This window comes from Primulina tabacum, chromosome 10 (assembly GCF_025594145.1).
Source record: "Primulina tabacum isolate GXHZ01 chromosome 10, ASM2559414v2, whole genome shotgun sequence".
NCBI classification, from domain to species: Eukaryota; Viridiplantae; Streptophyta; class Magnoliopsida; order Lamiales; family Gesneriaceae; genus Primulina; species Primulina tabacum.
Window position 1 is genome coordinate 1,668,332 of NC_134559.1, and position 20,515 is coordinate 1,688,846.

Sequence of the window (20,515 nt, forward strand, 5' to 3'; positions counted from 1 at the left end):
CTTAATGTACACATTGATGCCAATTGCCAATCTCATTCATAACTAACCAAAACAGTTCCATAAAGATTTTTACATGCCATGTAATACTTGGAGAAGTAATAAATTTGCTTTTATGCAATAACTGATCTAGAGATCGTCATATAAAAATTTAAAGTATTAACTTGACCATGGAAAGTCTCACAGGGGATCTCCTTTCTTGGTCCATGGATGAGGACTTATGGCCCCATAAGCAAGACACAAACTTTTGATGGGGTTTTGCGTGAAAATCTCCCGGACGTACACATGTGCGAGTTCGAGAAGGATTCCAAGTTATATAAAGGAAATTATGGGTTAAAAATGAGGTTTCCACATTTACATTTCCAGTTCATTGGCTTGTAGTTAGAATTGTACTCATCTCTCGCGTATGCAGCGGCTGAAAGTTCCGGGGAGTTCTTGATTGGGGATTCTAAGGCACTTGAATGGCTACACAATGAACACAAGAACTGCATCTCCCCTCGCATCGCGGTGGCCTCGACCCGATTTGCGGTCTTAGGGTGCTTAATTTTTTTTTCATTCACCATCTAAACCACAAAATAACTATAATGAATTAATTCAAGATCACATTATTTTCAAAGAATCCAAATTTATCAACGAAAGGATATCTTTTTCTTGTTTACCTTCTTGTTGTCAGCGTTTGGCGACAGAACTCTGCCTGGAATATGAAAAACTTTATTATCAGTAGTCTATATTTAAATCGTACCACTCGTGAAGTGATCCAGCATAAGAAAGTGAAATAAAAGCAACAACAAATTTAATGAGAGGGGGGTTGCAGTTAGAATCAGACGGAGACATACCTTCTAAGGTTGAAATCAGGAGAATGAGAAAATACATGGCAAAAAAATGGCGGAATCTACAGCGGCATATGGGAATTTGACCGTGATTGTGACCCACAACTTCAAATTTCGATTAGAAAAAGGCTTGCTGTTTGTAACTGAACATTACATTTGGAGACATATATTGCTATAGCTAGCTAGTCATAACATTTCTCAGTTCAGAGAAGATAAAACTCAATGAAGAACAGTGTAAAAGTAAAAATTTTAACAAAAAAACAGAGGAAAATAACAGGGGATTTTGTAAAGAAATCCTAGTTGCGTGAGCCATTGCAAAGAAGATTGATAAATGGTGTAGTAATAAAGAGGAAGGAGGCGAAAGGGAGGAATGTTTTGGGATTTGGGAAGGCGAGTACTAATATGAAATGATGAACACAAGGTACATTAATGGAGTTCTCAGTATATATATTTATCTTAATTAAAATTTTGATTATATAATATACACATACATCTTATTTGAACGTGAGTATGTCATTCATCAGTCAATCTGAAAAGAAATTGCAGAATTTTTTTTTAGTAATTTAAATTATACAAAGTTAATCAATACACTAATCGACATAAATATACAAAAATTTAAAACAAATTATCAAAATTCAGATATTTTTTCACTAACAGAAATCAATTACCAACATTATGTCTTTAGCATATTTTTATATAAAAATTTTATATTATCAACAAATTTATTTTTAAAATCTAAATTTTATAATTAAAAAAATAAAATTTAACTTAGAATTCAAAAAAATAATTGAAAGTAAAACTTAAAATTTTATTTAAATAGTTAATCTCGCTCAAACTCATTTTCCCTTTTATTAACATCCATTTATCAATAATCACATCAATTTTTTTTCAATATATATATATATATATATATAATTAGAACGGTGAAAAAATTATATTATATTAATATACCAATCATTCAATTAATTATAATTATGATTAAAACGGTAAAAAGGTCAATGGGGAAAATTAAAAATAAAATAAAAAATGCAATCCCGACATAGCTCCAGTACCACCATAAACGTGTTATTATGCATCATAACTGTACAAATCCATCACAAGATAGATGGAATCAAGAATTCAGGCTGCGGTTGCTTTGCAGCATACATCAAAGACTTGATCCAATGAAGCATGGTCCCCCGTCCCTTCATCCTTCCTCGCGTAAAGCAATCGCTTTCCTTTAAACACAAACATTCCTCCCTGACCATTGAACCAACATTGTCGAGCCATATTATGGATCTCATCTTCATACTACTTTTTAGTGTGAAAACTTTGACAACGAAACGATACCTGTTGCAGGACGCTGCTTCTGTCATCGGGGGTGGCCTTAATCGTGTAATTCTTCATAGCTTTTCTCAGTTCCCCAATTCTTGAAAACACCTTAGTCTATATAAAGCAAATGCAGTCGAAAATTGAGTCTCAAAAAGAGGAAAATAGGAAATATTTAGTGGAGTACATACGCTGGCTGGGTTGAAAAATGTACGACCAAGGCCATAATACAACCCCAAAAGATCATAAGCCTGAGTTAGATTCCAGTAAAGTAGAAGAAAAACTTAGAACAGAGCACATGGAAATCGGATGAATTCAAATAGAGCAATAGATTATTACCTTACGATCAGGATCAGCATAAAGGATATCCATCGGGAAGGGTAACTGCATGCAGTTGCATACTTGTCAGATTACAAAGATGATAAATGTGTGCCCCAAGTATAAACATCGTGAAGTCTATCCTATATAAGTAGCATAACAGATTGTTACAGAAGCAGCAAAATAATTCACCCTTTCAGAAAGAATACGAGCTTTGTCAGGAGTACCAACACCAACAGCAATTAGCTTCACACCAGCTGAGTCGAACCGCTCTTTTGATTCTTTGAGTGCTGAGGCAAGTTCCCAGCTAAAGGATGGAAAAGAAAGAAGCGTGTCTATAAGGCCAGACTTGGGATTTCCACAGTTATTTAGCAAAATGAATTTCGCGGAACGTGTAGTTCTTTAGTATTTACCAACAAAAACATCCGAAATGTCTCAAAAGTGCAACAACAGCGATTCCCTGGAAATGGAGAATTATTCTCAAATTGCCAAATAACATTATGTCGAATTTTAATAAACATTAGACATCAGCAGTTAAGGTTCGAATTTTTATCATACGCAAAATTAATTCATTCACAGGAATAAGTCTAACAAGTTCGAATTTATACGCAATAAAAGATCAAGAAGACCATATATGTTTAAAACAGATTCATCGGAGTCGCATATTGAACGAAACTCAGATGACCACAACACCAAATCAAGATTTCCGAGAAGTTCGATTATGTATTTGCAGTATAGTTTGAGTAAGATATGTAACTACAGGAAAGGAGTTTCACCGTTGCAAACATCAGAATGAGCTAACTGAAGAACATATCCATATTCCATCTGCTCCAGAAGACTGAGTGGAGTCAAATTTATAACACATAACTTGAATATACTAACGTTATTTGTTAGAAATCATTTCTCCCAAAAATTCAAGCTTACAACTCCATATATGTAGGTGGATCTCCGAGATATCCATGTACTTGATCAAGATTGGGTAATCAACACCCAAAAATAATAAACCAACCCAACTAATGGAACAAAAAGGAAATTATTTCTAGTTCCTAATTCTTTTTCTACAATTATATCAAGACAACATCCAAAACCAAGCAACCATATCTTGCTCCAGTTACTTTATGATCCAGTATTTTCATTGAAATATAAAATATTTTCAGTGTGAAACCTTCCTCGAACTGTTAGGATAACATCTAACTTAGTAGCAGGACATAAGTTTTAAGGCCCAGTGTCCAGAAAAAAAAGGATATATTTCTTAAATTGGTTTTGGGTGTTTTTTTTTTTTCCAATTATGAAAACTTTCGATTAATCTCATCCAATAATTTCGACCAACATATCCGATAAGAGAAAAAGCTTAGTGCTTGTTAGTACTGCCAGTGGATAACTTATTTGGCTTAATAAACTCCAACACTCTCAGTTCCAGATATCAAGCAGAGGAGATAAAAACCATAACACCACCAAAAACAAAAAACCAATCCCATAAACTACGACTTCCAAGGACCAAACAACTAAACGTTTAACAGCACCTCCTGTTGATCCCAGAGGTCCTTGAATTTGACGGGATCCCCGGAGGCCGTTAATATCCCAACTTCCCCGAGCACTTCAGCGATGTTATCTGACACGCACGCGGAAGAAGCAGTAGCCATGAGTGGTCTTCCAGGACGGGTGTTTCCTGAATAGGGGGGTAGAGCTTTCCAGATGGACTTTGCTGAAATTGCAGGAAAATTTGAAGGGAACAGTGATGGTCCAATATGGGTAAACGGGCTAAGGGTTTGTGTGGCTGGAGATGAGACCAGGAGACGTGGAGATATTACTCTCGCCATATTAAAGCGGTTGGAAAATCTCGAGTGCACTTGCTGAGATGTTCGTTCCCGTCAATTTTCAATGCTATTTTTAAGTGAATGCTACCTGAAAAAATGAAAATAGTGGCACTGACTTCAAAATTTATAGGTGCGATTTAAACAAAATTATGTTGGGTTGGTGATTCAGCCCACTGTATCGGGCCTGATGCTAACCACATGATACACTTCAAATTGGGGAACAATCATAATTAGGTGAGAAAGTAGAGGGACATATCATATGGAACTATTAGGCCCAATCCAAAACGGTGACTCGACCCCTAATTTGAAGTGAAACTTAGTGAATATCCACCAACTCGACTTAAATAAAACCGGTTCGCTCAATAATGGTTTATGGTTGATAAAATAATCGAAATATGACATTTGAATTATAGTATGATTTATCATCAACAATAACTTTTTGACCGTGCGACAAATATTCGATCAACAATTGATATCAAAGTTAAAAAAAATAAATTTGCATGTAAATCTTAAAAAATCGAAGTCATGCCAATGTGCTCTAAGTCTCCTTCCTCATCTAAGGGCTGAAATCTTATTGCCCTGATAGTAAAATAGTAGGGATTTGTATTTCTTAGTTGACTTCCTGAACCGTTGGTAAAGTCTGTATTAGATAAAAAGCTCGTTAGTGGTCTCTAGTTGTAAGTTGGTATCTTCCGATGCTCGAGTAAAAACATGTGGAAGATAGAATATGAAAATGTGTGGTATTTATTGTGTGAATTGAGATGTAACTTTTGATGTTCACGTGTCTTTGCTAATGGAAGTAAATTTTTAAGTAGCCCTAAAATTATTAATTCACAAGTCTCCAGACCCTATGCCTGGAATATTGGGATAGATGTTTCTAGTTTAAATACGAAAGAAGTTGATTTTTAATTCTGATACATCAATTTCTGAAGAGCCAGGCTTTATTATTATTCACAATTTTTGTTCTCTATGTATGATACTTTGCTGGTTTTTCAAAACGTAGTACCGATCAGAGATATCAACTATCTTGATTCTCATTAGTTTTATATTGTTTTCATCTTGAACTGAAAACAATATATATCTGTGGAGACTGTCTTGTTGAATGTTAAATTGCAGGCATCTGACAGGTTCTTCTTGTTCCCTCTCTTGTACATTCAGTGGGATGGGTTCCTTTCCATCTCGGTTTCTCTGGTGGGCACGATCCTGAACCAGGGAGGTGTAGGAGAATCGATGGAAAAAAGTGGCGGTGCTCAAGAGATGCCGTTCCGCATCAGAAATACTGTGAAAGGCACATCAATAGAGGCCGCCACCGTTCAAGAAAGCCTGTGGAAGGTCAGACTGGCCACGCTGTCTCTGGATCCACTTCTTTCAAACTGGCACCGATTGCTTCTTCCTCATCAGCATCGGTGGTATCTAGATGCAGCAGCCTTGGTGCCGTGCAGCGCCAGTTCAATTACTTGCAGCCCAATAATGGTAATTCTTCTGCTGACAATCTTGTTAAGAGGTGTGTCATCTGACGCAGATCTTGGTATTCTTAAATCTCTCGTGCTATTGTCTGTTTCATAAGTTGTCTAACATGAAATTTAATCAACAGATCACAAGAATTGCAAGACCTGTCCTTGATACCTTGTATTAATGTTCTAAAGTCTAAAGATGTGCCAGTTTCTGTACAAGAGGCAGATGTACCATTTGAAGAAGCCTCCGAGTCGGAGTTTGGACTTGTTAAATCAGATTCCCTCATTAACCCTTCAGTTAGGATCTCGTTAACTAAATCAAGTAACCTTGAATCCTTTTCAGGGTTCCATGAACAAGAAGCAAACGACAGAACTCCATCCACCATTTCATCAATGATTGGCCGAAGGATCACTCAAATCGCATATGTTTCATGGCCCGAAGAACTGAACTATGACTGGACCCTGTTTTCAATGTCTATCCCCATGGCTCCTCCAGATTTTTCATCATCCTCCACTTCTCCAAAACAAGAGAAGTCTATTTTGTCATCTCGACGGCTACCTTGGGAGCATAATCCAAGCCAAATGAGCTTAGGCACGAGTAACAAGCTTGATGAACCAAAAAAAAAATAAAAATTCAAGAGTTTATGATTGAGCTCAAAAGCCCTACTAAAGCTACACAAAAATGGGATAATTTTTATCTACAAAATAAAAGGGTATAAGTTCACTCTTAAATTTAAAAGAATATATATGGCACACGTACACATTATTCGTTAAAATTGATTAGGAGCGCCAGCTTTTTGCACGAAGAAGAAGATGAAGCAAAGGAGGAAGGCGAAGAATGTGTGTTGTTAAACCTTGAATTTATCAAACATTGAAAAACATCATTACTAACAGGCAAAATATCATATTCCTGATATCTATTTCAGGTGAGCATTTCGAGAGGTCGATAGAGACATAGAGTAATGTTAGATCATGAAATATTACTGATGGGCATCTCTTTGTCCAATGGCTACTTGTTTGATTTTCTTAATTTAAACATTTGGTTTGGTCCAAAAGAAATATCCAACCACAAATTTTTTCATTTTAGTTCGAAAAAGTTTTTTAAATCGCAAATTTATTTTATAAATTTTTAATTTGTCTTTTGAAAAATATTTAAGTTTTTTTTTTCGGTAGAGACATAAATGTTTAACAGGAAGGAATGATTGTTTACATGGTGAGGGTTTTAAATGATCCATTAATCCACATCCTTTGCTTATGAAATCCAACAAAAACATTAAACATTAAGTTCAAAATAATATAAAAATATATTTTGAGAATAAAATTTTAAAGAACGGAAGCAAAACATTGCCTCAGTATTATTAGGACAAAAAATTGTATACATCAACTCATAGCATGAGTCCATTAACAATGGTATGGAGCAAAAAACTGCACTGAAAAAAAAAAAGAAGGAAAAAGAAGGTGATAGTTATTAATTTATAACACTTTTGAAGCTTTCCTTTAAGCAAGCTCTAGTAGCTCATTTGGTTAGAGAACATGTAACTATTGTTTGTGAATCTTTTTGAAATTTTTCTCTGCGCATGGATAAGCTAGCTGATTTAATGTTGTTATTGAATGATTAAGACCATTGAACCAAATTCTCGTCGATCTTTGTACATTAAGTAAATTTTTACTATATTTACCTAGAAATGTTGGTATTTCTGAAGAAACGCTGAAATCCTGACTGTGGCTTACAATGTCTGTTACAGATTTGGTTGCCATCCGATTCCAAGGCAAGGGTTACCATATGAAGATTTGTTCATATCATAGGAAAGACACATTTTCATTAGTCTAAGTAAATCTTTATGCATATGATTCCATCCACTTTAAAACCATAAAACATCATTAGATAAATCATATACCTTGCTTTGCACAATTTTTTTATCTTTTTTTTTTTAATTTATAAAAAGTAGTTATTTATAGAAATGAGCGACATAAGGTTTACGTCATTCATGTATATCGGTCTTGTCCAGGGATTTCCTGCATACAAAATGGATTCTTGAACTCCAGAACTCATGAGTTGGTTTTTTATTTTTTTATTTTTGTGTGGTCTATTGTAAATATAACCATGAGAACTCATGAGTTGGTTGAACATGATGCGTAAAAAAATTTGACAAATGCCAGGGTACTGAGAATCCACAACACAGTACATATAAATGAAATCATGACGTGCACGAGTTTATTCACCAACTAATTCCAAAAATCCCAGGTTAGGAATACACTGTCCACAGAAGGAAAATCCATTATGCATATTGAACATGAAACAGTAAAATATTGGGCAAGATTTCGATCACCCAAAGCACAAAAGATTAAAATCGGGAAAATTTAATTTAGTTCACATCTGTCTTCGGAGGGCCCTTCCATTTGAAATTGTCAGCATATGTTTTCACCTGCAAGCAGATAATTCAATGATGCAGAGATAAGCCGAGGTTGCTACTTAAGTTCAAGCCACAAGCTATAACCAGAACAAAAGATCTGAAACAAGAATCTCAAACCTTCAATAATGGTGTCTGGTGCTTCTTAATCTGCAAGTCAAAAGTTGCAGAGAAAGAAAGGCTCGATTTTTCAATCAAAAGCAAGTAAAAAAAAGCTTTTAAAATATAGATGAATAAGACTAATTAAAAAAAAGCTAGAACCATCAACGCAAAATCAACCAGAAAAATTACACTGCCTCATCATGACGTGCTTGCCTTCGTGTTCCAACTGTTACAAGTGCGAGACATCCTTTCCTCCAAATTCCGTTTATTTTTTGACAAAAGAAAAACATGTGGAAAAGTATTGAACACATATAAATGCTAATAAAATGCCAATATCACCAACCTGAATCCAACAAGGCATCCACACTAACAGCACTCAGCCCAAGTTAAACATAAAACAGATAATCATGTAGTTTTATATTCAATCATAATTAAATTCATGTAGTTCCAGCAAAAGCAAGTGATAAACAGTGATTCAGAATATTACCAATCCCTTTGTCAGAGGATCTTATCTTAGATTTTTCCACACTCAAACCAATACATTCTAACAAATCCAAAGTAGCAATATGTTGAAGAAATGACTCTATTCCTTAGATGATGCAATTCAAGATCAATAGTGTAGGAGAGTAAAAGAGCTACAAATTCAGCAAAAATCTGTATTGCAGGTAAACTGAGAAACCAGTTATACCGTGTATTCCCAACCATGCCTCTCGGCAAAGGATATTGCAGCTTCTTGACTCTCAAAACTTAATGCAGAATCACCAACATGTGAGTATGGGTCCCCTGTTGATGTCCAACCCATCAATGGATTTTCCCATCTGAATGCCACAAATAACACAATCTTACTGGGTGATTGTAAAATATATGAGTGATTCAACAACTAAAATCGAACTTACGGACAAAGAGGGAGAACAGTGGATAGCTTTTACTCAACCAGCTTTTTGCTAACGAGAGAGTAACAGAAAAATACGGGGGTTAATTGGGGGTAGGTATCATAAAAGAAACATTTTTTTTCTTTCCCCCATATTTGAATCAAAAGAACTTCCTGACCGATATACGAGACAAAATGAGCACTAAACTTTTGGTCAATCAAATATTTTCTCATACAAGATCTACTTTCTTAGCACTGAATTAGTCCCAAACTCGGACACAAGGCATTAAGCCATTAACTATGTCATACAAGTTATTTATAATGAATCTCAGAACATCTAACTTATAATAGCATCAGTTTGTTTAAATGGAAACGTGCCAGTCCCAGTCCCTGTGAAAGAAAAATGGTATCCACTACATGCATTTTCTTCAGCCAAAACAAGTCATAGAAAGAAGAATGGGCTACGATTAAAACAACTCGTCAAATCTAAATTAGAGGGCAAAGACATATTAAGACAGGGAACCAGAACGTTCATAGAAAAGAATTGCATACTTCTGTGTGGACAAAAAATTAATCTTCCACCTCCCAAGTTTTCCAGAACCTTGTTGTGTAGCAGTTCGAGCAGGTGAGAAAATCAGAACCTGTCAAAACGTTAATTGAACTAAAGTAGCATTTGATATGTAATGGAAACAAATCTTGTCCATCACACCTAAATTCAAAACGGAACGACTAGATAAGCACCGAAAAAGCAATTCGACGGGACATATATTCGTATTACTCTTGATATGGTTGTTACATACACAAATACAAGAGCAAAATGAAACGAACAATAAAATGATACAAATTCCGACAAATTTCAAGTTGATTATGCCGAAACCCTACCTCACTAGTTCATCAAATAATCTAACAAATTAATTCACCATCCAATTTGGAAAAAAGTTAAACTTCATGCCAGAAAAAACAAACGAAAATAAAAATGAACGGAAAGATGATGATTGTACCCTTCGACGGAGGTGCTCTTGAGGAATACCAGAGACGATAACAATCTCTCCAGGTGCGATTTCAACCAACAAATCATCCGTGGAGAAAGCCCTCGAAAATGGAGAAATCGTCAGCCGATATGAATTCACGGAAAGGGAGTGCCGCAGCCGTTGCAGTGAGCTCGCCATTTGCTTCCGATTTTCCCGATCAGTGCAGAAAATATGGATTAATTCTCTCTGTTCTGACTTCAGTATTAGAGCATTTTGGGGAAAATGAAAATAGTATAAAATTTGGGGACGAGGAAGTTAGGGGCCGGTGTTCAAACTCCGGCGCCATGTTTTTTTTTTAATATATATATATATATTAGTGCTTTTCATAATTTAAATAAATAATAATAATAATAATAACAATATCAATAATGTTTAATTTAAAAAAAATTAATAATGGTATCAATATTAGGGATGGAGAAATTTTCAACTAAGCCAAAAATTATCTACAAAATTGATTTTGTTCAATTTATTTAAATCTCAACAAACAATAATATAAAATTTCGTAATAGAAAAGCAAAATCAAGAAACCGCGGTTTCAAACCCCGGCCTCTCTCTATTTGGTAAATTTTGTATTTTCTTGTATTTACACTTAGTTAATAAACCCTTAACAAACAAATATTGATATTATTTAATTCGTTAAATTCGTGATGTGATAATGGTCAACAAAATTTGAGAATCGGCTCTGATTCTTCGCGAACTAGTCAGTCTCACCCACACACACACACTAGACTGTGGAGCAGTCAGCTCTCTCGTGTCGGCCCTCAACAATTTTGTAAATTTTGGAAGAATGAGGTCCTAATTGAATGTGCCAGTGGTTTGTCTTGATTTTTTTTTTCTTTTCAACATTTGATCTTCGGTTTTGTTCAGGTATGGTTTTCAAAATTCTCTGCCACCTTAAAATCACGTGTTATTTTTATCTCATTTTTTCGATGGGTTTTTGATTTAGTTTGACGGAAGTGATAAAACTTTTCGATGATTATACAAGATTCTTTTCGGTCCTTTTTTGTGTGGTGTGTTTCTTACCTCAATTTTGCTGGGAGTACTAAATTTTAGGTTGTGGGATTTGTGTAGGGATGAAGATAACTCCCCATTTACGAGAAATGCTCAAAGCAAAATTTTTTACGCTAATTTGGAAGAAGAGAAAAATAAAATTTTGGCCTATGACTTATGCGCGTAAACTTAACGAGTGGAGCTTTGAATCTTTTGGCTTTAATCTTCAACGTGCATTTAGAAATTGAGTTGTCTTTTAGTTTGTTGAGAATAAGTTGTCTGTTTTACTGTTAATATTTTAGCGGCTTGGTTTAGACCTTGCAATTAGTCAGTTTTTTTGGTTTAATTATCTACATTATGATATGCTTTGTTTTGCTCAATCCTTTTGTTCTGGTAAAGTATTTGAATGGAATAATTATGCAATAAGACTATTATCTTTCTCATTCTGAGTCGATTTATGTTACCCGGTGCTTTTAATGCTAGCTTTTGAAGTTTGCATGGTGTATTTGTTTTGTAAAGATTGTTATAGAATCCTAGAAGATGATTATTTCGTCATTTAGATCCGAGATATTTGTTTCCCGAAATTCAGGCACTGATCTTGCTAATCTGCCCACCTTTAGAAATGTGTGCTGTTTGATGATGACGCTTGTGTAAATACTACTAGTCTACATTATGGTGCGAAAAACATGAGGATAGAGATAATTTAGTTTGAAAGGCAGTTCTTATGTTTATGGCATGTAAATATTTCTTATGCATATAGTTCGCATGGCTTAATTTAGTCCTTTTAATGTTTTTCTTGGTGTAGCAATAGAGAGCAAAACTCCCGAGATCACTTGTCTTGACTACTGGTAATGGGTGCTCCAAAACAGAGGTGGACATCAGAAGAAGAAGCTGCTCTTAAAGCGGGCATTACAAAATATGGAGTAGGAAAATGGAGTACCATACTTAAAGATCAAGATTTCAGCGCAGCCCTAAGGTCACGTTCGAATGTGGACCTTAAGGTAAGAAATGTCGAGGTTTCATTTACTTTTAAGTATCATTGATTATCTTAGGGGGGGATTTCTTTATCATGATTAGGCAAATTAATTTGTTGCATGAGAAATAATGTAATGTACGAATCTTTTTGGGGGAGCTGAAGTATTTATTCTCAATGAACAGGATAAATGGAGAAACTTAAATTGCATGGCAAATGGTATGGGCTCAAGGCATAGGGTTAGGATTTCACATAAAAGTAGTCAGGCTACCAACAAGCATGGTGGAGATGATGTGGTTCATGAAATGATCATCGAGAAGGATTCAGAAGAAGTTGATGTAACACCAGTTACAGAATCTATTGAAACTTCATATGATGCTGGTTCGGAAAGACAGGATTCAAGGTTGAAAGAAATAATATTCCAGTGTCACTGTTAATTAATGTAGCTTTAATTTCTAAATGCGGTTGTTACTGCTCTATTTTTCCTTCAAAATCGGGAACTAGTAGTCGATTAATCATGAAGAGTATAAATGTGTGAGTGCATAACCCATCAAGGGCCTAGAGATGCACATGCATACATATTTCTGGTTCCATAAATGCTTTATGTCAGTTCTATATAAACAAAGTACTAATAATAATCAAGAGCCAATTAACCAGGATTGCACACAGTAAAACAGCACTGTAAGGCTCCACATGCTACTGTTTTTTTAATATATTGGAGTGTGACAGGTTTGAAGTCATTGAATTTTGAACCTTTTATCTTTAAAAAACTCAAATGTCTAAAATCAGAAGGGGATGCCCATTCGAGTTTTAGTTATGACATCTATTGTCTTCTGTTAATCAACCAGTTAATGGATAATTTAAGCAGCTCTCTGTTAATTAACCAGTTAATGGATAATTTAAATCTAGCTGCTTATTATGTATTCACATTGCTCGTGAAATCTATTATGACAATCTAAAAGTTTCTGTCTTGGCTACATTTGAAACGGTATGTTATGTCTATATACTGCTTGATGACATGTGTTTGGTACTGCACCCTTGAATGAAGGCTGAATGATCTTATATTGGAGGCTGTAACAAAGTTAAAGGAACCTCGAGGATCTAGTCAGCATGCTATCGCTCGATGCATAGAGGTAATAGATTTAATAGTGATAATATAACAGAAATACTATCATAGTGATATGGTAATTGATGACAATGAAACAGCTGGCAATTCTTGTCGTGTTCCTTAGAATTTTGGGAGTAAAATTTGTTATTCTAATTACAGTAATAATACACGGTTACCTAACACTTGATTTGAGGATGCAGACATCAATGAAATTAATGGGGTTATCTTCTCTTGCTTTCCTTGTGGGGTTATCTGATATCGTTACGATTCTCAGTTTCTCACTTTATTTGTTTGGATGCTGTAGTTGAATCATGCTACACCTCCGGACTTGGAAAGGACTTTGGCCAAAAATTTGAAGCTTTTGACCAAAAAAGGACATTTAATTAAGGTGTATAGCTGCAACGGCCTTCGTTTTATCATTGGAACTTTTTGTTTTTGGGTGGAAATGGCTTTCTTTAAAAAAAAATTGGTGTAGGGAGTTAGCTAAAGGTGTAAAATATGAAATTCCTTTGCATGGATCAAGGCGTATATTGTATACTTGATAGTACAATTATGAGGCATAATAAATTTTATATCACAGCTTTCACCTGTGAGGCTGTGATTTAAAGTTCACTTGGTTTCATGTTAATTATTTTTCAGAATTTTTATTTTTCCTTTTCTCCAAAACCCCCCACCGAGTTGGCAAAATTGGAAGGGCGATCGAAAAATCAATGTACTGGGCTATCATAAATTTTTTATATTTTTTTTATGCTACATGAATTAGAAACCGGCATAAAAAGGATGGGTTATAGCTGTTGACAGGCTTGGGTAGTTTTTGTAACAATTGTAATGTACAGTGGTTCTATTGACAGGTGAAGAATCAGTATAGGATTACACCAAAATCAACATCTTCTGAAGTGGGGAAAGACACACCTTCAACGCTACCTAATGGAACAATGAATACTCTTTCAGAAGCAGAGAAAAGTGGTGCGATTATTCTGACCAAAGCCCAGATTGATGCTGAGTTAGAGAAGATGAAGAGCATGACTGCTGAAGAAGCTGCTGTGGCCGCTGCACGAGCAGTTGCAGAGGCCGAAGCTGCAATTGCCGAAGCTGAGGTGGCAGCAAGGGAAGCTGAGGAGGCCGAGGCTGAAGCTGAGGCAGCACGTTGTTTTGCTGATGCGGCGATGAAGACTCTGAACTGTAAAACAATTCAAGTCTGGTAAAATCGTTTCCTTGACTTTGAATAACTTTGAATAACTGCAAAAGTACCGTAAATGGCATCACAAACTCGAACTTGAACCCCTTAAATTATTCCCTTTACTTGGATGACAAATGATGTTTGATTGTTGAAGTTGATCTAACCCATATATCACCCTTTTCGGTTTCTAGTCCTGGTTGTAGATATGTCTGAACCATAAATTTCCGATGTAACACTTTAAATTTTCCTTAAAATTTGCGAGGCATCTGCTGCAACCACCTGATGCAGAATTATATATGATTCTTGGTGTCTAGTCACTAGCAAATGTTGTCTATCTTGAACTCATCTGATGCCCTTTTTTTATGAATATGCAGAATCTCTCGGTTCCGCCTCCAATTGGAGCGATTCGTTTTAGGTTAAGGAATTTCATGGCTCTTATGATATTTTGCAAGCATATATCTACTTATATAATATACGCGAGAATCGTCACAAGCATATGTGAAATACTTCGTAGATAGAAGGTGCTAAACATTGCATCTCATCTGTGTGGTCTATGCACATTATTGTGATATATGTGAAGGAAATAATGTTTGCGTTTGATTTTATTGTTTTTTTTTTTTTTTTTTTGCTCTCTTTAATTTATCTTTTAAATTTATTAGTTTCCTCGGTCGAAAAACCAATGAAGAAATCGGAAAATGAACATAATTAAAATCTGAGATTCTTTCTTATTGCTGTGATATAATGTACAGTTTGGCTAAAGATTATTGTTGATTTATTTTTTTTAATAATTTGACAACGTAAAACATCCAACACTCGGTTTGCCACTTCTTGCCCAAACAACCTAGGAAAACTCGATCCCAAATCTGTTTCAATAGTTTTACTCTTGATTATACAATCCGTTTCAGCTAAATACACATTCTCCGAATCTCCCACATTTCTCGCCAAACATGCACATGAATCCAACCAGAACTCCAATAACAGACACTACATCTGTTTCAAGAACTTTGCTCTGAGCTCATTGCCGGAACACATGGACGTGACGGAGCAGGAAATTCGGAATCTTGGGGGGTATGATCGAGAAATTGAAGTTGACAAAGGTGGAGGGAATTGGTAACAAGAGTTGAAGAAAAGGGCGCTGATTGTAGCCATATGATATGAGCAATCGGGTTCTTGTTTCTCTATACTTTTTATTGGGTTTTGAAACACGTGGATATTTATTATATTAAAGACGGATTATGTGGAATATTAATGATATCGTGTTAATCATTTATTAAATTAATAACAGACACTACATCTGTTTCAAATATATAAATTTAAAAAATAATTAGAAAAACACAGTTAATTAAAAAGTTTTTATGAAACCTATATAATTTCAACGAAGAGAGTATATATTTTATAATGTTTTTAATCGGATCACCGGTTCAATATTGGTATACCAATTTTTACTAGTTTGACCGATCAAATGGTTTAGGGAGTTACCTGTCTATGAGATAGAATCTTGCTTGCGACTAGGTCTAACTGATACATGCATTTTCTCCTGTGAGGACTATCGACAAAGAGTAGGTCTTTTGTAAGACGGTCTCACGAATTTTTATCTGTGAGATGAGTGAACCCTACCGATATTCACAATAAAAAGTAATATTTTTCATGAATAATCCAAATAAGATATATGTCTCACAAAATACGATTCGTAAAACCGTCTCACACAATTTTGCCTTGGACAAAATGGTTTTATAGCGTTGAAAATGTGAATTTATTTCTATTCAACATATGAGAGAAGGCTAAATAGAATGACTCATCAATTAGCTTGAAATTTCATCGAATATAGAATGGATCTTTTGATTTAATGTTTTGTATTTCTGATTTAATGTTTTATATTTTGTTTTGTTTTTTTTTTTTTTTCCGGCTAATATTGAACAACAACAATGACATCAAAGGCTAGGCCCGTATTCCTTTCTTATTTTCTTCTAAACTCCTCTTCTTTTTCACGATGACCCCGAACAACTTTACACACTTCTCATTTTCGTCGTCATCACAATTAGAATATCCACTTCCGCATCCGCTAGCCTCCGCCACCATCGGCGGCTCGCAGAGATTCAAAATACGATTGATCTGATCCGGTTCAACCTGCATGCTGTGAGTTAAAAAAGAAATCAAATCATTGCACTGTCTCTTGGTTTGTACTAATTCCAAGTTCAGCATCTCATTATCTTTCCTCAGATTTTCGTTCTCGTCGAGTAAATCAGTGATCCGAGCTGACGCCCGAGTATCTAGGGAACCTGCAGTGGAGCTCGAGCCAAATTCATCAGCTGAGCATGCAGGTGAATCCACATTACCGGGCTTCCTGCCTTGCGGAGTTTGTGGCGCCGCCATTTTCCGACGATGGATTTCGGTGAGGAGCTCTTGTTGGCCTTGTTTGAAGTTTTCGTTGGCGAATTCCCATTTGTTTTGAGCAATCTTTCGAAAACCCTAGAAATAGCCAGTTGGTGTGAGTTTGATCATATTATACGTGTGTGCAGTGTGTGTATATTTTTCAAATACTTGATTTAGATTTTAGTATATTATTTTTTATATATTAAAATGATAGATGAATAAATTTAAAATTAATCTTTGACGGAGTACAATTGACAATAGTGGTCTTCTAGAAACAAGAATTAAGAAAAAATAAAAAAATGGAGACAAAATTATATTAAATAAATTCAAAAAAAAAATAAAAAAATATTAATGTCCTAAATATAATTTAAGTTGTGCTAAGCATGTAATTTGTCGTAAACCATAGCACACAATACTTCTCATATATACCGACCCTGAGATGATCATCGTTTCGTGTTTGACTTTTGATGAGGGATAAGGTATTTCTTCTCAGTATTGTTTTCAGCATTTATATCCAACAACTACCACCATCTTTGTGTAATCCTCATCAATTTTCCATTATTCCCAAATCGACACATTAAACATCAACGACAAGATCAACTAAAACAATTTTATATCGAACCCTCGAATTTAATTAGTTGAAAAACGTGTAGTTTTGACCTTATATATATAGGGATTATTGCTGGGATGAATTAAACATAACAAATTTTGTAATTACTGTTTCATAAAGTTTAAGCTTGATCTTTTATGAAAATTCAAAAATTTGATGCAACTATTAAGTATAGATTTTGTCGTTTCAAATCTCGACTTTTTTTTACATACACCATAACAAATAATAGTCATGAAAGAAGAACAAAGTAGACTTACATAGGTATTAAGCTGACGGATAAAGCTGGAGAAATTGTTGTGCTTGAAGTAATTAGGCAACAAAACCTTTGCGAATTCCGCTGTCTTCCACACCACAAATGTTGTTCCATCCTCGTTCCATGAAACCACGTCGTTACTACTTGGATCGTCCACCATATTGTAAGTTTTGGTTATAAACGGCGTCGGAACACGCCTCTCTGCCATATTTTAACTCTTCCCAGGCCAGAAAGATGTACAAGCGATGAATTCTATGATATGAATAATCAGAATCTAAATATCAAAAGGGAAGTTGAGGGATTACCAACCAAGATAGAAATCATCCTCAGCAGTTAAATTTGTGATTCGAGAGGATCGTGTTTTGAAGAACTAGCAACGTCCACAATGATACTTTGTTTTCATCGACTTCTTCTTTCAATTGCTTTGACAATGGTGAGAGGTTTATGTTATTTTTTCGTAGGCGTGATTAAATAAAAGCGTAGAAGAATACAAAAATAATAATGCGGCGGTCAAACGAAATCGATCGAGAAAGTAATTATATTGTGTTTCTTGAAATATTTAGAGAAAAACAGCCCACTTTAGTTTACTTTTCAAACTTCTACCAATTTAGCAGGCGCCCATTCATTCATTGGCATGAAGTTTTTCGGTCCATTGATATAGAAATTAATTACATAGATACAAAATTTGTTCCAAAATACTTTAACTGGTGTACGTAGAATAAGGTGATAGTAACAGAGAAAAATGTTAAACAGAAGAGTTGAAATGGGGAAAAAAAAAGTTTTAACAAGCTTGTCAATCATACCATCTACTAAGAAATACAAGTGTCGTCACTAAGAGGTATTCGAGTTATTAAGATAGTATGTCGTATAGAATTTGTATAATGCAGTTTACTTGATTAACGTGATTTTATAGATTATTGTCTTGACTGATAGTTTATCCCGTCCGAATCAAAAGATTAATTATAGTTGCTGGTTCCATTATTATTAAAAAAGAAAAAGAAATATAAGTGTCAATAAAATTGAACACTTTTTATCACTGTCCAAAACTTATTCAGTGCAGTTTATCTAACAAACGTAGTTGACATGTTATTGTATTTGCCAGATATTTAATTTAGTTTAAATTGAAAAATAACATTTACGGGTTCTCCTTTGCATTTAAAAATAATAATAAACTTACTAGTAAAGCAATTTGTATCTTATAAATAAATATGTTAACATGTCATAAACATCAAAATAAATAAAATAATAACAAAAAATTTATATATAAAAAAAGACTATTCAACTAATGGCTTACCCCACAAATAGAGAACCAAAATGCTTCAATGTAAATACGATAATATTTTTACAACTTGAGTCACTTGACCAATATCTTTCACCATAAAAAATCTTTGCTTTCTCGAAAAAATTATTAAGAAAACCAATATCAAAATATCTATGCATCTTATAAAAGTGTGAATCAAGGTCAAAGTTTTTCTATTGTGTATTGTCAACTTTGTCCTTAGTTTGTACACACAGTAAAAATTTAGTGAGGATGTTTTTGTCAAATCAGTTATTATGATAAGGACAAAATTGTCAAACTACATTTTTGTTAGATAATGATCAAGTTGCCAAAAAAGCTGAAACTTTAAAATTCTTTGATTTTTATTTTCTTGTAGATGAATTGAACAAACTTTTCTCACAAAAAATATTAATTTGAAAAGATTGAAATACCAAAATATATTGGTTTTATTTGCTTATAGATGAAGTGAAAAAGAATTTTTTCACAAAAAACTTAATTTGTAGATTTTTTCACAAAAAAGTTAATTTGTAGAAGATTAAAATAACAAAATTCTTTTGTTTTCTTTTCTTGTAAATAAAGTGAAAATATTTTTTCCACAAAAACTTAGTTTATATAACGATATGATGTTAAATATATTTTATTTTATGTTCATTAAGATTAATTATTTTAAAATGAAGAATTAAACTAATGAAGCCAAATAATTAAACTAATTTTGTTTTTGTTTTAACAAGGTTGGTGTGAGGAAGGTTCGATATTTAATTACATTTACAAAATGATACAATAATTATCAGATATAAATATAGATAATCCTAATAAATATTTCATTGATATTTATTTTATCTATATTTCTTTGTAAAAAAGAAAGTCAACTAATATTGTTCAAAGCCTTGGTTTATTATGAAATTTTAACGATATAAGATTGAATAATATATTTGTATTAATTTTAACTATATTTTCCTCTTTTTAAATGCTAGAAACTATAACAATTATTTTATGAGAGATTCTTGCAATTAACGAATGATTATTTTTATAAGAGATATATATTGACAAATCAGTTATAGTTTTTGTAACATTAAAATATATATCTTTGAATGTAAATTTTTAAAATTATGATAAATAAATTTTTATAAAATTTATCCATTAGCAATACTCACTACTTCACCATAGACAAAGTCAAAGTTATTTGGTTTTTATTTATTTGTAGATGAAGTGAACAAATGTGATTTATTTTATTTTGTAGATTTATAATCTTTTGAATGATTTTTTATATGCAAGAAGTTTATCTTCAATTTGGTTTATTTCATCCTAGCCATGTGGGTATTGCCCCCATGATAGGATGGATGGCCAAGATTTGTCCATGCATATATAGGACCCACTTTTTTTTTGAAATTGTATGTGTGGCAAGATCTTACCCGTTGAAATGAAGTGAGGGTAGTGCCCACATAGGTAGGATCTCATTATGACTTTAATTTGGTGAGGAAATTTTTGTAAATCAATTATTATGAAGATGTCAAGATTATCAATCTACGTAGCAAGGATCAAATTGCCAAGAAGATTGAAACTCCAAAATTCTTTGGTTTTTATTTTCTTGTAGATGAATTGAACATATT

At 33.9% G+C, this 20,515-nt stretch overlaps 5 protein-coding genes across 9 annotated transcripts; 2 read left to right on the top strand and 3 right to left on the bottom strand.

The window, feature by feature from the left end:
- Window positions 1–1,751: 1,751 nt before the first annotated feature.
- On the bottom strand, window positions 1,752–4,366 carry LOC142505283 (thioredoxin-like protein AAED1, chloroplastic). The gene is made up of 7 exons (XM_075618205.1): window positions 3,977–4,366; window positions 2,867–2,913; window positions 2,646–2,760; window positions 2,475–2,519; window positions 2,327–2,386; window positions 2,157–2,252; window positions 1,752–2,066 (listed from the first exon to the last, which is right to left on the bottom strand). Exons 1-7 carry the CDS (start codon window positions 4,271–4,273, stop codon window positions 1,947–1,949), a joined length of 780 nt encoding a protein of 259 aa, XP_075474320.1. The 5' UTR covers window positions 4,274–4,366; the 3' UTR covers window positions 1,752–1,946.
- Window positions 4,367–5,063: 697 nt separating this feature from the next.
- LOC142505986 (growth-regulating factor 1-like) lies at window positions 5,064–6,354 on the top strand. Its single transcript, XM_075619129.1, has 3 exons — window positions 5,064–5,069; window positions 5,398–5,774; window positions 5,865–6,354. The coding sequence occupies exons 1-3, from the start codon at window positions 5,064–5,066 to the stop codon at window positions 6,352–6,354; spliced, it is 873 nt and encodes a 290-aa protein (XP_075475244.1).
- Window positions 6,355–7,913: 1,559 nt separating this feature from the next.
- Window positions 7,914–10,397, bottom strand: LOC142505284 (NADH dehydrogenase [ubiquinone] iron-sulfur protein 4, mitochondrial-like). Of its 2 annotated transcripts, XM_075618206.1 has the most exons (5): window positions 10,110–10,396; window positions 9,661–9,749; window positions 8,926–9,055; window positions 8,256–8,285; window positions 7,914–8,150 (listed from the first exon to the last, which is right to left on the bottom strand). In XM_075618206.1, the coding sequence occupies exons 1-5, from the start codon at window positions 10,275–10,277 to the stop codon at window positions 8,091–8,093; spliced, it is 477 nt and encodes a 158-aa protein (XP_075474321.1). In that variant the 5' UTR covers window positions 10,278–10,396; the 3' UTR covers window positions 7,914–8,090. The 2 variants fall into 2 exon arrangements, with proteins under 2 accessions (XP_075474321.1, XP_075474322.1); XM_075618207.1 differs by lacking the exon at window positions 8,256–8,285 and having other exon boundaries at window positions 10,110–10,397.
- A 384-nt stretch (window positions 10,398–10,781) lies between these two features.
- Window positions 10,782–14,990, top strand: LOC142505282 (single myb histone 1-like). Of its 4 annotated transcripts, none has more exons than XM_075618203.1 (8): window positions 10,782–11,006; window positions 11,719–11,866; window positions 11,935–12,130; window positions 12,288–12,505; window positions 13,151–13,235; window positions 13,515–13,598; window positions 14,062–14,411; window positions 14,765–14,990. In XM_075618203.1, coding segments are annotated over exons 3-8 (888 nt in total). In that variant the 5' UTR covers window positions 10,782–11,006; window positions 11,719–11,866; window positions 11,935–11,980; the 3' UTR covers window positions 14,766–14,990. The 4 variants fall into 4 exon arrangements, with proteins under 4 accessions (XP_075474318.1, XP_075474317.1, XP_075474319.1 ...); XM_075618202.1 differs by having other exon boundaries at window positions 11,750–11,866; XM_075618201.1 differs by lacking the exon at window positions 11,719–11,866 and having other exon boundaries at window positions 10,783–11,006.
- Window positions 14,991–16,224: 1,234 nt separating this feature from the next.
- On the bottom strand, window positions 16,225–18,105 carry LOC142505460 (heat shock factor protein HSF24-like). Its single transcript, XM_075618441.1, has 2 exons — window positions 17,631–18,105; window positions 16,225–16,859 (listed from the first exon to the last, which is right to left on the bottom strand). Exons 1-2 carry the CDS (start codon window positions 17,832–17,834, stop codon window positions 16,329–16,331), a joined length of 735 nt encoding a protein of 244 aa, XP_075474556.1. The 5' UTR covers window positions 17,835–18,105; the 3' UTR covers window positions 16,225–16,328.
- Between the last annotated feature and the right edge of the window lie 2,410 nt (window positions 18,106–20,515).

Excerpts from the sequence above, each read along its gene's own strand:
- LOC142505283 (XM_075618205.1), bottom strand. The coding sequence starts at position 4,273 with ATGGCGAGAGTAATATCTCCACGTCTCCTGGTCTCATCTCCAGCCACA. Across the intron at positions 2,761-2,866 it reads CATTTCGGATGTTTTTGTTG|CTGGGAACTTGCCTCAGCAC; the intron begins GTAAATACTAAA and ends TCCATCCTTTAG. Across the intron at positions 2,520-2,645 it reads CTCGTATTCTTTCTGAAAGG|TTACCCTTCCCGATGGATAT; the intron begins GTGAATTATTTT and ends AACTGCATGCAG.
- LOC142505282 (XM_075618203.1), top strand. The coding sequence starts at position 11,981 with ATGGGTGCTCCAAAACAGAGGTGGACATCAGAAGAAGAAGCTGCTCTT. Across the intron at positions 12,131-12,287 it reads GTTCGAATGTGGACCTTAAG|GATAAATGGAGAAACTTAAA; the intron begins GTAAGAAATGTC and ends CTCAATGAACAG. Across the intron at positions 12,506-13,150 it reads TCGGAAAGACAGGATTCAAG|GCTGAATGATCTTATATTGG; the intron begins GTTGAAAGAAAT and ends CCTTGAATGAAG.
- LOC142505460 (XM_075618441.1), bottom strand. The coding sequence starts at position 17,834 with ATGGCAGAGAGGCGTGTTCCGACGCCGTTTATAACCAAAACTTACAAT. Across the intron at positions 16,860-17,630 it reads TCCGTCAGCTTAATACCTAT|GGTTTTCGAAAGATTGCTCA; the intron begins GTAAGTCTACTT and ends GGCTATTTCTAG.
- LOC142505284 (XM_075618206.1), bottom strand. The coding sequence starts at position 10,277 with ATGGCGAGCTCACTGCAACGGCTGCGGCACTCCCTTTCCGTGAATTCA. Across the intron at positions 8,286-8,925 it reads GGCATGGTTGGGAATACACG|ATTAAGAAGCACCAGACACC; the intron begins GTATAACTGGTT and ends TTTGACTTGCAG. Across the intron at positions 8,151-8,255 it reads ACCAGACACCATTATTGAAG|GTGAAAACATATGCTGACAA; the intron begins GTTTGAGATTCT and ends ATCTGCTTGCAG.
- LOC142505986 (XM_075619129.1), top strand. Across the intron at positions 5,775-5,864 it reads GCTGACAATCTTGTTAAGAG|ATCACAAGAATTGCAAGACC; the intron begins GTGTGTCATCTG and ends TTTAATCAACAG.